The 12,212-nt window shown below is 35.5% G+C and overlaps 3 protein-coding genes across 5 annotated transcripts in view; 2 read left to right on the forward strand and 1 right to left on the reverse strand.

Moving 5' to 3' along the window:
• The window catches only part of LOC105362225 (speckle-type POZ protein-like), a 41,662-nt gene extending 36,475 nt beyond the window's left edge, over positions 1–5,187 (forward strand). The window contains 6 exon segments of the mRNA XM_011499598.1: positions 1–30; positions 1,258–1,409; positions 1,980–2,107; positions 2,223–2,400; positions 3,448–3,769; positions 4,716–5,187. The exon segment at positions 1–30 is cut by the window's left edge and continues 13 nt beyond it. Of these exon segments, the coding sequence (XP_011497900.1) occupies positions 1–30; positions 1,258–1,409; positions 1,980–2,107; positions 2,223–2,400; positions 3,448–3,769; positions 4,716–4,860 (955 nt within the window). The 3' untranslated portion in view covers positions 4,861–5,187.
• Positions 5,188–7,767: 2,580 nt separating this feature from the next.
• On the reverse strand, positions 7,768–9,027 carry LOC105362227 (huntingtin-interacting protein K). 3 transcript variants are annotated; one of them, XM_011499603.1, is made up of 4 exons: positions 8,935–9,027; positions 8,522–8,780; positions 8,071–8,178; positions 7,768–7,988 (listed from the first exon to the last, which is right to left on the reverse strand). In XM_011499603.1, the coding sequence occupies exons 2-4, from the start codon at positions 8,675–8,677 to the stop codon at positions 7,893–7,895; spliced, it is 360 nt and encodes a 119-aa protein (XP_011497905.1). In that variant the 5' UTR covers positions 8,678–8,780; positions 8,935–9,027; the 3' UTR covers positions 7,768–7,892. The 3 variants fall into 3 exon arrangements, with proteins under 3 accessions (XP_011497905.1, XP_011497904.1, XP_011497902.1); XM_011499602.1 differs by having other exon boundaries at positions 8,522–8,783; positions 8,935–9,025; XM_011499600.1 differs by lacking the exon at positions 8,935–9,027 and having other exon boundaries at positions 8,522–8,876.
• A 147-nt stretch (positions 9,028–9,174) lies between these two features.
• LOC105362228 (DNA primase small subunit-like) lies at positions 9,175–11,534 on the forward strand. Its single transcript, XM_011499604.1, has 6 exons — positions 9,175–9,398; positions 9,493–9,643; positions 9,738–9,913; positions 10,009–10,204; positions 10,293–10,503; positions 10,588–11,534. The coding sequence occupies exons 1-6, from the start codon at positions 9,305–9,307 to the stop codon at positions 10,972–10,974; spliced, it is 1,215 nt and encodes a 404-aa protein (XP_011497906.1). The 5' UTR covers positions 9,175–9,304; the 3' UTR covers positions 10,975–11,534.
• Positions 11,535–12,212: the final 678 nt, after the last annotated feature.

Raw genomic sequence — 12,212 nt, forward strand, 5'->3', positions numbered from 1 at the left:
TGCAGCAGGAGCTAACGATAAGCTCAAATGGTAAGATCACGACACTTTACTCTTTAATCCTGCGAGCAGTTACGTGCAAGCGTAATTACCAATTAGATCTGTACCTCGATTTTCTTCCTACTTTTAAATAAATACATATGTGAGTTAAGAACATTTTGGAATTTCATTTTATTATCGAGCACACGAGTGTTTGTGGAATCTGAGATTGCAAGTTGCCAGTCATTAATTATAATGTGGATAATTTTTTTTCGACATGACCAAACGTATTATGTAAAGGACGTTGTATATTTACAATCACAGCGGGCGAATTGATTTTACTCGGAATTTGTCAATTAGTGTGTAATAAAGTATATATATATATATATATATATATATATATATATATAAATATAAAGATATATATATATATAAATATATCATATAAATATATGAAAACAAATGTTCGGTACTCTATGTATTGTAATACAAAAAATGTCTGGTAAGATTGCCATCATCGGCAGCATAACGACTTAATATATCTGTGACTTGTAATTTATTGCACAATAAATTCCAAGTCCGATTTGCCGAAAGAGACCGCCTGGAGTATTTTCTGTCCAGAGCCGGAGAAGAAACTTTTTTTTTTTTTTGTTGTTGTTAGATTGCAACTCTCAAATTAAAGCGTCGCGGAGAAAGGCGTAGACGACGGTATGCCGGCATTTTCATTAGCATTCAATTGTAAATGGAATAAATTGTCTATTATTGCATCGATAATACTATGTGTATCCATCGTGTGCAATGCGGCATGACTTATCGACGTATTAGAGCACCTTGAAAAGTGCGGTTGAATATCTATTTGGCACGTGCGAGTTACGACGTCGTATTTTTCCTCTCCTTTCTTTTGTTTCGTTTTTATTTCTGCACTGGCCAAACATTTTCTTTTGTTATAAAGTCACGAAAATCGCGCACATGACAATGAAGGCTTTCAATTGTCACGCAACGAGCTTACGTCGATGAGCACGATTCATGAGGGAATATAATTAGCGATAAAAAAAAAAACAAAAAATTATTTGCTTTGTGTTAGTGATTCGTTAACGAAGTTTAATAGTTCATCGTTGAATATTGGGTAAGAAAACTTTTGCAATTATAAAAGTTGTTATACCTTTAATTCGATTGAAATCTCGGGATTAAAGTAAGCTGCAACGATAGATTCTACAAACGTAATGCAACTTTCTTTTTGACACAAACACGAATAACGTTTTATGTTCTGTTTACTTATAGGTGCCTAAGAGTAAATCCAAAAGGTTTGGACGAAGAAAGTAAAGACTATCTGTCCCTGTATCTACTTCTAGTGTCATGCAACAAATCGGAAGTGAGGGCCAAATTCAAATTTTCTATTCTTAATGCCAAAAGAGAAGAAACCAAAGCGATGGGTAATTTTCATTAACTTCTTTATTATTTTCATATATATATATATATATATTCACTTAAAAACTCGGCTGCGTTCTTTAATATTTATCGAGACGAAACAAATATAACAATTACATTTTGCGATTTTTTTTCTCACGATTTAATATAAAATCTGCGAACGTCATTTTAAATTTGAAATAATGTTAAAAACGGTTCCTTTCTCCCCATTCCCTCCTCCGCCGTAAATCTCATCTAAGATTTGCCCTCTCGATTAAGCGATGACTTTTATAACCAATCGTTTGAAGCGAATCCCTCATTATTTATGAGGCAACGCCCGTAGAGATCGTAATTTTTGATAATTATTCAACTCGATCCTGAAATATCAATGAGCTAGTTAAGCTCGATATTTCCGTACTCGGTGGTAGGATATTGATATTACGATTGTTCATTTGACAATTGCGTTTTTAATGCAAAATACTTTACTCGATGCAATTTACTTAAAATCCGAGACCATTATGTTGGCCATAAAGTACTTTATAGTTGCATTAAAAGCACAATATTGATCGTAAAATCTCTTTTTTCTATGATTACAGAGAGCCAGCGAGCGTACAGGTTTGTTCAGGGGAAAGACTGGGGCTTTAAAAAGTTCATAAGGAGAGATTTCCTTTTGGATGAAGCGAATGGTTTGCTGCCAGATGACAAACTCACGATATTCTGTGAGGTATATACCTTTGTATGTTGTGTTATTACCTTAATTTTCGAAACCTTTAGTGTGCTCGTTATAATATGAAGCTTCTCACACTGCGACAAACGCCTTTTTTTGTCCATTCTTGTAGGTTAGCGTCGTTGCCGATAGCGTCAATATATCCGGCCAGAGCAACACGATACAATTCAAGGTGCCTGAGTGCCGACTGCCCGACGATCTCGGACTCCTTTTTGAAAACCAAAAATTCAGCGACGTCACGCTCAGTGTATGTGGCAAAGAGTTCCAGGCGCACAAAGCTATATTGGCCGGTCAGTTGACACATTTGATATTATGGAAGGAAAGCCCTTGATTTGATAGTGATCGACAAATTTAATCTTTAATTGGCAATACGAAATTTTAAGGAAAAAGATGTAGGGTGAGAGGTATCGAGAAAGAGAGAGAGAGAGAGAGAGAGAGAGAGAGAGAGAGAGAGAGAGAGTGAGTGAGTGAGTGAGAGAGTGAGTGAGAGAGTGAGTGAGAGAGAGTGAGAAATCGGAATTATGACATTTTTATTGAAATACTTGCATATCGAGTGATTTTTCAATAATACAATTAATGCGCGCAGTGGCGTTAAAAATTAACGAATGAGATGGCGCGTACGTGGGATTATATAAAACTTACGTAGACACTTAAAGAGATGGCAATTTTCTTGCGCAAATCAACAAACATTAGTTATGCGTCACGTGTTGCGTTTAGTCAATGTGTAATAAGCAATAGTTTTTAAAATGTATGCGGCCGAAATGAGATAGTACGGGGAAAATTGTATGTAGGTTTAAATAGCCATTTGATTGACACGATTTTTCTTCTTTCTTTTTGAAACTACCCACATGCCATAATTATCAAGTTCATAGCGGTTTACCCACTAACCTCATTTTTTTATTTTTTAATTTGAGCGGAAAATTATTGAACCGATTATCTTGACGTCATACAAGGCCTCTACCGAGTAAATTCGCTAATCTTGATTCGTTGATTCCTTAACGATAATTTTATTCTTTTTTTCTTGATATTTTTTTTTGTTTTTTTTTTGTTTTTTTTTGTGTTATGTGTTGTTTTTTTGTTTTTTTTTTGTCTTGTTTCAACTTGCTTATATAACAAATGATTGGAATTGTATATAAGCAGCCTCTTGTTGGTTAGCTGTTTTGTTTTTGTTTTTGTTTTTGTTTATGTCCAACATGTGAAACCTTTGTTATACCAAATCTGATGATTTGACAACGAATAGGCTATTTTGTTGTAAAATACGAGGAAGTTGTCGTTCGGCCGCTTCAGTACTGCCGGCAAAATATATTAATAATATGTTTGTTTGGATTATTTTATAGCGCGCAGTCCAGTGTTTTCGGCCATGTTCGAGCACGAAATGGAGGAGAGAAAACAGAACAGAGTCGACATTACCGATGTCGAACAAGATGTATTTAGAGAAATGCTGCGATTCATTTACACAGGGAAGGCCGCGAATCTCGAGAAAATGGCAGACGACTTGCTCGCTGCCGCGGACAAATATGCGCTCGAGAGGTTGAAGGTCATGTGCGAAGAGGCGCTTTGCACGAGTTTAGCCATCGACAATGCAGCAGATATCCTTATTCTTGCCGATCTGCATAGTGCAGATCAGCTGAAGGCGCAAGCTATAGATTTCATAAACACGTAAGTTTTTTTTTTCCTCCTCCGTGAATTATGCAACAGCTCGTTGTTATCCAATTTGTATGCGATTTTTTTTTCTCTCTCTATTGTGTACGTACGTATTTTTAAATTGCGATGTATCAGCAATCATAATTATGAGGCTGCGTGTATTTATTACGTATTGGCGTATTGTTGGATTGGCCATTGGCTCGCGTTATCCAATTATGTTACGCCAATAATTATTTTATCGTTAAGTGTGTTTATCGAACACGAAAAAAGAAAATGATTTTAATTTCTTTAATCGTGGAACAACATTCAATTAGATTAACCATGAAAATGTTTAAAATTGTCGCTGGAAGGATAATTTATTGAATATTCATCGAAAATTATTATCAATAATATTGTTGCTATAATATTGCTGTTGTTGTAGTAGTAGTAGTTGTTGTTATTATTATTATTATTATTAAGATCTTAAGCTTTTGCGTCTTATTGAAAAAGTTAATTTAAAAAAAGAATCAGCCACACTGATAATGGTTGTTTACAGGAAGGGATGAGATACATTATGATGATATATTGCACAAGCGCAAGTTAATACAATTTTTTTTGCATATAATTTTCATTCTTGCCTCTATTTACCTCTTGTTTGAATTTTACATAAAAAGCCATTTGTTTCTACACGGCATTAGATGCTACTTTGACTACGAGGCATATAAGATTCATTTTACATTTACATAATCGATCGGCGGAGACGTAGAGCGAAAAATCACTTTGCTTTCAAGCTCAAATTATGTTATTATAGTATTCGAATTGCACCTTGTAACATTTTAAGCAGCCATGAAACTTATTTCTCGGAAAGGCTCTACGAGCTCAAAAGAGAACGTTTGTTTAAGTGCCGGTGCACAACTTTTACAATCTAATGCTAATCAGCAGGTACTCCGATTAATAATACTACTTATCTCTGTGGTTTCAGGCATGCAACTGATGTGATGGAGACAACGGGATTCAAGTCGATGGTAAGTTCGCATCCAAACTTGATAGCGGAGGCTTTTCGGGCACTTGCAACCCAACAGATTCCACCTATCGGACCGCCACGGAAACGAGTTAAACAAAGCTGAAAGCAGTCACCCCTAGCTCCGGGTACAACAACATCACCCCCGCCTCTGTTACACCCTTCTTGACTTTTGTGCAAAGTGAAAGGGGAGTAGTGTTAAATAAATGTTTCATAGTGCGCCAGCCTTTGAGCCACTTAAAATGAAAAAACAAAAACAAAACCGAAGCTATTTAAGAGACGGATTAAGACTATAGTGTCTAGTGGAGATAAATATTGAAAAAGAGAGATGGAAGAAGGCGAGGCGAAGGTGAAGGCCAGTTATAACGACGCGGGCGCACTTCGGCAGATTCATGGAGTTGCGTGTCAGTGAGAGAGTGTCTGTGGTGGTGAAAAAAACAAAAAAAAAAAAAAAAACAATTTTGCGACGCAGAAAGCCACTTCGAGGAACAGAAATGTGCGACCGCCTCTCCTCTCATGGACGCCAACGCCAACTATTGCGAGCGAGCGAATGCGCGATGAGACTAGTGCAAACTCTTGCGCCAATGCCCGTTCACAGAAGGGTCGAACGTCAAAATGATTGAATTCCGTAGTTGAAAAGCCGACTTAGTCTCCGGTGGCCAAAGCGCCAGCCATTCGCGATCAAAAACAATTGTAATCAGCGTCACCGATTAGAGTAACGTTGCTGTGCTAGACCGCCCGTGGCTTTTTTTTATTTCGCTCCAAGATGACACGCAGAGCGATTATCATTCCGACTTTCACTTCCATATTGAGAACACGTCGCGCTGATCGAAGAGCAGCCAACAGAGGACCAAAACGATCGAAGCTAGCTACGTTGCCACGAAACAACACAGACGATGTGATAGGCGTCGGCCAGACGATTAAACCATTTTGTTCCTTTGTCAGCGGATCAAACGTTACCTCCCGTTAAAAATAAGCCTTTAGTCTGGCTTGGACCCTCGGAGTGGGTTCCTTCGGGAGGCTCTAGACACTTTGTTTATTACCGGATAGTAATTTTTAATTGTAAATCATCAAACTCTTCCAGATAGGAGTAAATGATTCTAGTTAGCGTTTTATATGATCTCTTTCTCTCAATATTTACGATTATTATTACGATTAATGCTATGCGCAACCTGTGCCCTGTATTTTTGTATATTTTTTGCCTGCAGATATTCCTATTGATACTTCCCTCGTTCGCCCCTCCCCCTTAACGTCCAGTCCAGCCGCACCCTCCCCCACCCACCAACCCAGTCCGCCCCGTCCCCCTCTTCGCACCCAATTCAACCGACCGTTTTCCAACTTCCGTTTGTTCTCTTCTTTTTTAATCGATAAACTTTATCAACAGATATAATCAGGCACTTTTTCCAATTTTCTTATTCGATATTTTAAAGGCAATTAATGAAATTTCTAGACAAATTTTAGACGCGAATTTATGTTTTCATTATAAATTTTAGGGTTGTCCATAATTTAACGGAAGATCGAATTGCGTTGGCTTAAACAATGTAAAAACGATGGATATTCAACTTCGTATTTGTTGAGCCCTTTTGTTAGCATATCGCTAATTGAATTGGAAGAGAAATTGATACTGACGTTTTTTAGGTGTAGAGTGGCAAATATTGCAAAAATGCTAAATAAAATGTATAGTAAGCGTTAGTCAAATACGGTAAGAACTATTAATCGTTTTGTGTAATTAATTGTTAAATATCGCAAGGGATTACAAAAAAAAAAAAAAAAAAAAAAAAAAAAAAAAAAAAAAAAAAAAAAAAAACAAAAAAAAAACAAAAAAAAAACATTCATGCGAGCTGAATTATGGGCAACCAGAGGCAACAATAATTATCGTTTAATACTATGCTGGCTTCCTGATCCTTCAACTTAGTTTTATCCAAGGTCTTAAATTTAATACCCTAATATTACACTAATGACGACGATAATGAATATTAATGCCATACATGTTCTGTGATAAGTCCATTGTAACAATTGCAACTGTATCTTTACTCCTGCTCTTGAAACTTAACGCCACGTCCTGATTAGTCGATCCTGGCAGCCAGTGAAAATATCCATTAAGTATCGAGCTGTGTCGGACGGCCCCATGAAATAGAAGTCGCTAAAATCTCTAATGTACATAATATCTATATTTTGTAAGAATCAAACTCAGCTTCAGCATAATATGCAATTGATTGAAAACATTAGAAATCCTCTTGTAATAATCTTGATTATCGCATGTTCCTTTTTCTGAAAGACCAAGGTGTTTTAGTTTGCGCAATGTGATAATTAAATTTTAGACTTAGTATCGCTATGTGTGTGACTAAGAGTTTTGTAAATTTTCATTGACTCTCGTGTATAGCGTTTATATGTGTAAATTTACGTTTATCAAACTGAAGCTTATTTTAAAGGAAGAGAAGTTAAGGAACGTGCACATATAATTGAACCTTAAATTGATCTGTATATTTGTATTTTGGGACTGTCCGACAAACGATGAAGTTTGTAATAATCAACGATTTTCTTAAATGATAATATTGTTCGAATGAAAGTTATTGTTTAATGACACCGATCTGCAGCAAGAATATATGAGCGTATGACTGGATAATTTGATAAACTAAGTACAAGTAAGACAAATGTTACCTCATCATGGAATTCAGTACTAATGTACTATGGATTGCCGATGTTTCTTTGTCCAATGCACTTCCATATTTATGTTGCATTTAACTTTGAAGCTTTTTGTTAAAAACATTATGACAGCGGCAGTCCTTGGTGCAAAGCACTGCTCATCAGTACCAGCTCATACATTCATTTTTCCATTATTTTAAGTCATTGCACCACATCAAATAAATTACATTTTCATTATAAAATATGTGATAATTATTTATACCCACTTTCCAACAAAATCTTTCAATTGAAAAGTAACATACAAAAAGAACTACGGCATAGCAATAGAAATACGATTCATGTATGTAAAGAAAAAAGTCAACAATAATTTTATTTCTCTTTGGATCTTTTTTATGATAATAAATAATTGAAATCTCAACTTTACATGTTTGCCACAATAACTATTTCGTGTCACTTATACATATTGATAAAAAATATATTAATTAGAAATTTTCAGCTCGTTAATGTGATTAGCGCTTCCACAACATTTCCCCTGTGCTCTCTTAATGTTTGTTCGGCTAAATTCCTATTGATTTCCATTTCCTTCATCTGCACGACAAACAAAGCATATTAAGTCCTTAAATTTTATAAAATGCAAGATTTTCATTGCCCTCTAGGCTTATTTACTTACAATTAAGTCAACATCTTCCTTATTAATGGAAATTTTTAAAAGTTCCTTCTCTTTAGCTTTCTTTTCTGCCACTTCTTTATTACGTCGATCTCCAATAATGCTCATTGCCTATATGCAAACGGAGGATAATAATTAAATTAACAAAGATATCATATTCTTATAATCAATACGCAGATTAATATAATGATCGTACATATATTAAAATAATGGTCTTCAATTACATTCAGTATGTTGAAAAGAGTCGATATTATATTCAGTCTAATGCGTTTAAATGAGCTTTATAGGTTAGTGTACCGACGACGACGCATCGTTTTCAAATAAGATTTTGCAAATTGTTATCAATGAAAAGGTAAACGCAAAGTACATTTCACGGTACTTGGCATTCTAATTTTGCATAATTTCGGGCAGCATTGCCTTCAAAACGTCCTCGTCGCATTAAAACAAAACTTACACTCGTAAAACCTTCGGAGGATGATATTTCCCTTTCCTCGGCATAGTCTGTAACTTTTTCCAAATCTGCAGCTCCACTGTCATACTTTGCCGTCCTCTTTTGTGATTTTCCTTGCTGGATCTCGTCCGAATCACCGTTCACGTCTTCATCAGCCATGATTTATTAGAGACGGCAAAACAATGATCCCGATGACGTTCCGGAAAATCAAACGTTCAATCAGTGCACTTTTCTCGTTTCATTCGGTCGCTTAGCGTACGTACTGCTGGATCGAGGAAAAAGTTTATAATTATTTCTCAGATACAGACGTTTAATACGTGACTTGTTAACGGAAAAGTGAACTCGCGTCTCAACAAATGCCGATTCTATTAAACTGTAAACTATTAACCTAAGCAGATTGCACGCAAGGCTCTTACTTTATTTTTGTCGATCATTTCTTAATGTTGGCAATGGAGAATAAATCGCACGAGGTTACGATCTAGTATGATCTACAAGTGCAGACAGCAAACCATTTTTATACACTTAAATCAAACTGGGATGGGTAGTAGATGACGTTGCGGTAATTTTGGTTGAGCGCATGCGTAAAGTTGAAAACAACTGATTTTCTTTATGGAATTGTTTGTTGATTTTCATGTTTATACGCTCTTAGACGACTTAGGCCGGCATAAAATGTCTCAAATTATCCGCGATTCGAATTAAGGAAATGTTCATGACATACTGTTGTCGGATCCTTCTTTTATATGTTAACCGAATTGTATTGCCATTTTATTATAAGATTATTAAGTAATGGATAAAAATTATTTGCAAGATATAAATTCAATATACTTTTCAAGACTATTTCCATTTAATGATCTTTATAGATGGTTGAGTTATGGCGAAGGTAAAGTTGTTATAGTATGATTTGTTATAAGACTGCACGTATTAATATTATAAATAATGCAAGTATCATTACGTATATTTGTACTTATTCATAGAGAAAACATTTGCTTGTCGAGAATTTGCATTAAATTTTCAAGGTGATAGGTATTTAAGAAACCAATCGTATCAGAAAATTTGTGATCTGAAACGCGCAATAAAGATAAATCATCCTGTTAAAATCGACATTGGTGCTGTTTACAATATTCCGTAAGACTTGATTTCATCTAATGCATCTACGTATTGACATATATGTAATCATGTATATTCTCTATTATGTGTAATTTGAATTACAAATTTTTAGGCCTGCAATTTATAAAGTCGATTCGATATTTTATTCCGAACAAAAGGAACTGATATTCGATATCGATGCCACGGATTACGACGAAGTGAGAACTTGCTGTTCGGGAGCGGACATTTGTCCAAAGTGTTGGAAGCACATGGTAATAGCCTTAAAAATTTTAGATACAGCATTAAGAGGTAGCGTGTTTGCCTTACTAATTACTCGATTAATTAATTCTTAAATAAGTAATAGTCGCTTGTGCCTATTAAAACCAGCGAATCTTTTAACGCAGAAGATTTTGGATTTGACCACATACTGTGGGTATTTTCTGGTAGAAGAGGAATCCATTGTTGGGTGTGCGACAGGAAGGCACGATTGTTGAGAGGCAGTGGTAGAATCGCTATTGCTAATTATTTGCAATTGGTGACCGGTGGTAATTATAAGAAGAAAAAGGTGGAGATAAAGGAGAGAATTCATCATTCCGTTAAGTAAGTAAAAGTACCGTTAATCACGTTTATTCAACAAAACAGTGCAGTTCATTATGAGTTTCAATCATTGCGAGTATTTTATTTATAGAAGAGCCCTTGAAATCATAGAACCGGTGTTTGTAAAAATGTGCGTGGAAGAGCAGAATATGCTAGGTACTAGCGATGGGATAGCAAAATTTTTAGGAATTATCGATAAAGAGGAGATGCGTACTATCGTGCAAAGGATATTTGAACAATATTCGACGAGCCTTACCAAATGGGAAGCATTCGTGCATTTCTACAGACATCAACTTCAATCGGTCAGTTCAATTTATGAGTATAATTTTCAATATTTTCACATTAATAAATGTTGATCGATACAATTATTACTAAAATAACCTTAGGAATCCGAGGACTGGAGCAGAACGCCGTTTCTCATAGAAGAAATCATGATTCAATATGCATACCCACGATTAGACATTAATGTATCCTTTGGAATAACTCATTTGCTCAAGTCACCCTTCTCTGTTCATCCAAAAACTGGCAAAATCGGCGTTGTCTTAAATCTTGAAACTATTGAAAAGTTTGATCCGAATAATGTACCAACTGTTTCGAAATTAATGAAGGAGATCGACGCATTCGACGTAAAGATGAAGAAACAAGGAATGTCCAATCACGAACTGAAGAAAGTAGATGATATTGAAAAAACTAGTCTTTGCGAATACGTGCGTATATTTCACGAATTTGTGGATAATCTTGTATATGCAAATAAGGAAAATGTGGCAGCGTAAATTAAATCAGTCGATAGATGAATAACTTCTTTACTTTTTTGATTATATATTCATCGGTAGAAGCACTTGCTTCCTACGTGCTTGTCCTTACAGATTTATAAAATTCAACTTTCTCATCGCTCTCTAAGGTTAAGCAATGAAATTAATACAAATCCTCACTAGATTTTTTTACTACGACAACTTTAGGTTCCTATTTTATAAGTATTAATAAACAAATTAATATTTTCTAATCGCATCGTGAATACGTAGATTATATTTTTCTACTTAAATTGTTATTGGAAATATTCCAATTTTGTTGATCAATGATATCTAATCCATGTACCACATGAGACTGACATTTAAACAAATGTAATAAGGTAAACAAACACAAATGTATGAGAAAAAAAAAAAAGGAAAGAAAGTTAGTTATATTGTCAAACGAAAATATCGTTCACGGAGCAGCCGAATATGTTTCAAATCTGATCCAATGATCTGTTTCAATGATCCATTACAAAGTTTGAAAATAGCGCAAAAGAATGTAATACATTGGCCCTGTTATAATTAAAATGATTAAGAATCAATACGGCGAAGTAGAAGGATCATGTGCTTTACAGCCGAACAACGGCGATAAATTGCCATTGCAGCCCGGATTATCTCATCCTTAGTCTCAATACGCCCAAACAACTCATATATTATAATAATAATAATTGCTCTTTATTTCATTTTTATTGAAGCACATAAATGTGACAATGCTGCTTTATTATAATCAGATAAGCTACAAATATTTATCTCGTCTTAATCGTTAACGCTTAAGATCATTACACGACATTAAATATTCAATTACCTATCTCATTAATACAATAATACAACTTTCTCCGATCTAGCCATTATGGGGGGTGGGTCGGTTTTTTCTTTCTTTATACATCTGTTTTATGAAGTGTATATGAAGAAGCTCAAGTCACTCGTCGCCTTCTTATTACACCCCATCGTGCCCTTATATTATCCCCAACAGATTCTGGTTTGGTACCGTCGAACCAACGACTTGCGCAGCCTATGGTGAACCCACGGATATGCCACCAAATAGTTCAGATTACGGGATCGAAGAGATTTTTATTTACCAAATATTAAAAGGCAAATAATAAGGCTCGGGTCGTTCGAGCGTCGCGCGCCAATCGTTGCTCGTCCTACCACAGTACCACAAATCCGGCGCACGTGAAATTCCTGCGGCGGCGCGTCCCCGACCAACCCAAGAATCCATG

This window comes from Ceratosolen solmsi, unplaced genomic scaffold (genome assembly GCF_000503995.2).
Source record: "Ceratosolen solmsi marchali unplaced genomic scaffold, CerSol_1.0 scaffold35, whole genome shotgun sequence".
Classification (NCBI taxonomy): domain Eukaryota; kingdom Metazoa; phylum Arthropoda; class Insecta; order Hymenoptera; family Agaonidae; genus Ceratosolen; species Ceratosolen solmsi.

Bases quoted from the DNA above. Each gene is read 5' to 3' on its own strand.
- LOC105362227 (XM_011499603.1), bottom strand. From the start codon at position 8,677: ATGGCTGATGAAGACGTGAACGGTGATTCGGACGAGATCCAGCAAGGA. The intron at 8,179-8,521 runs GTAAGTTTTGTT...GTTTGCATATAG, and splicing joins CCTCCGAAGGTTTTACGAGT to GCAATGAGCATTATTGGAGA. The intron at 7,989-8,070 runs GTAAGTAAATAA...TTTGTCGTGCAG, and splicing joins AGGAAGATGTTGACTTAATT to ATGAAGGAAATGGAAATCAA.
- LOC105362228 (XM_011499604.1), top strand. From the start codon at position 9,305: ATGGATAAAAATTATTTGCAAGATATAAATTCAATATACTTTTCAAGA. The intron at 9,399-9,492 runs GTAAAGTTGTTA...ACTTATTCATAG, and splicing joins ATGGTTGAGTTATGGCGAAG to AGAAAACATTTGCTTGTCGA. The intron at 9,914-10,008 runs GTAGCGTGTTTG...CTTTTAACGCAG, and splicing joins TTTAGATACAGCATTAAGAG to AAGATTTTGGATTTGACCAC.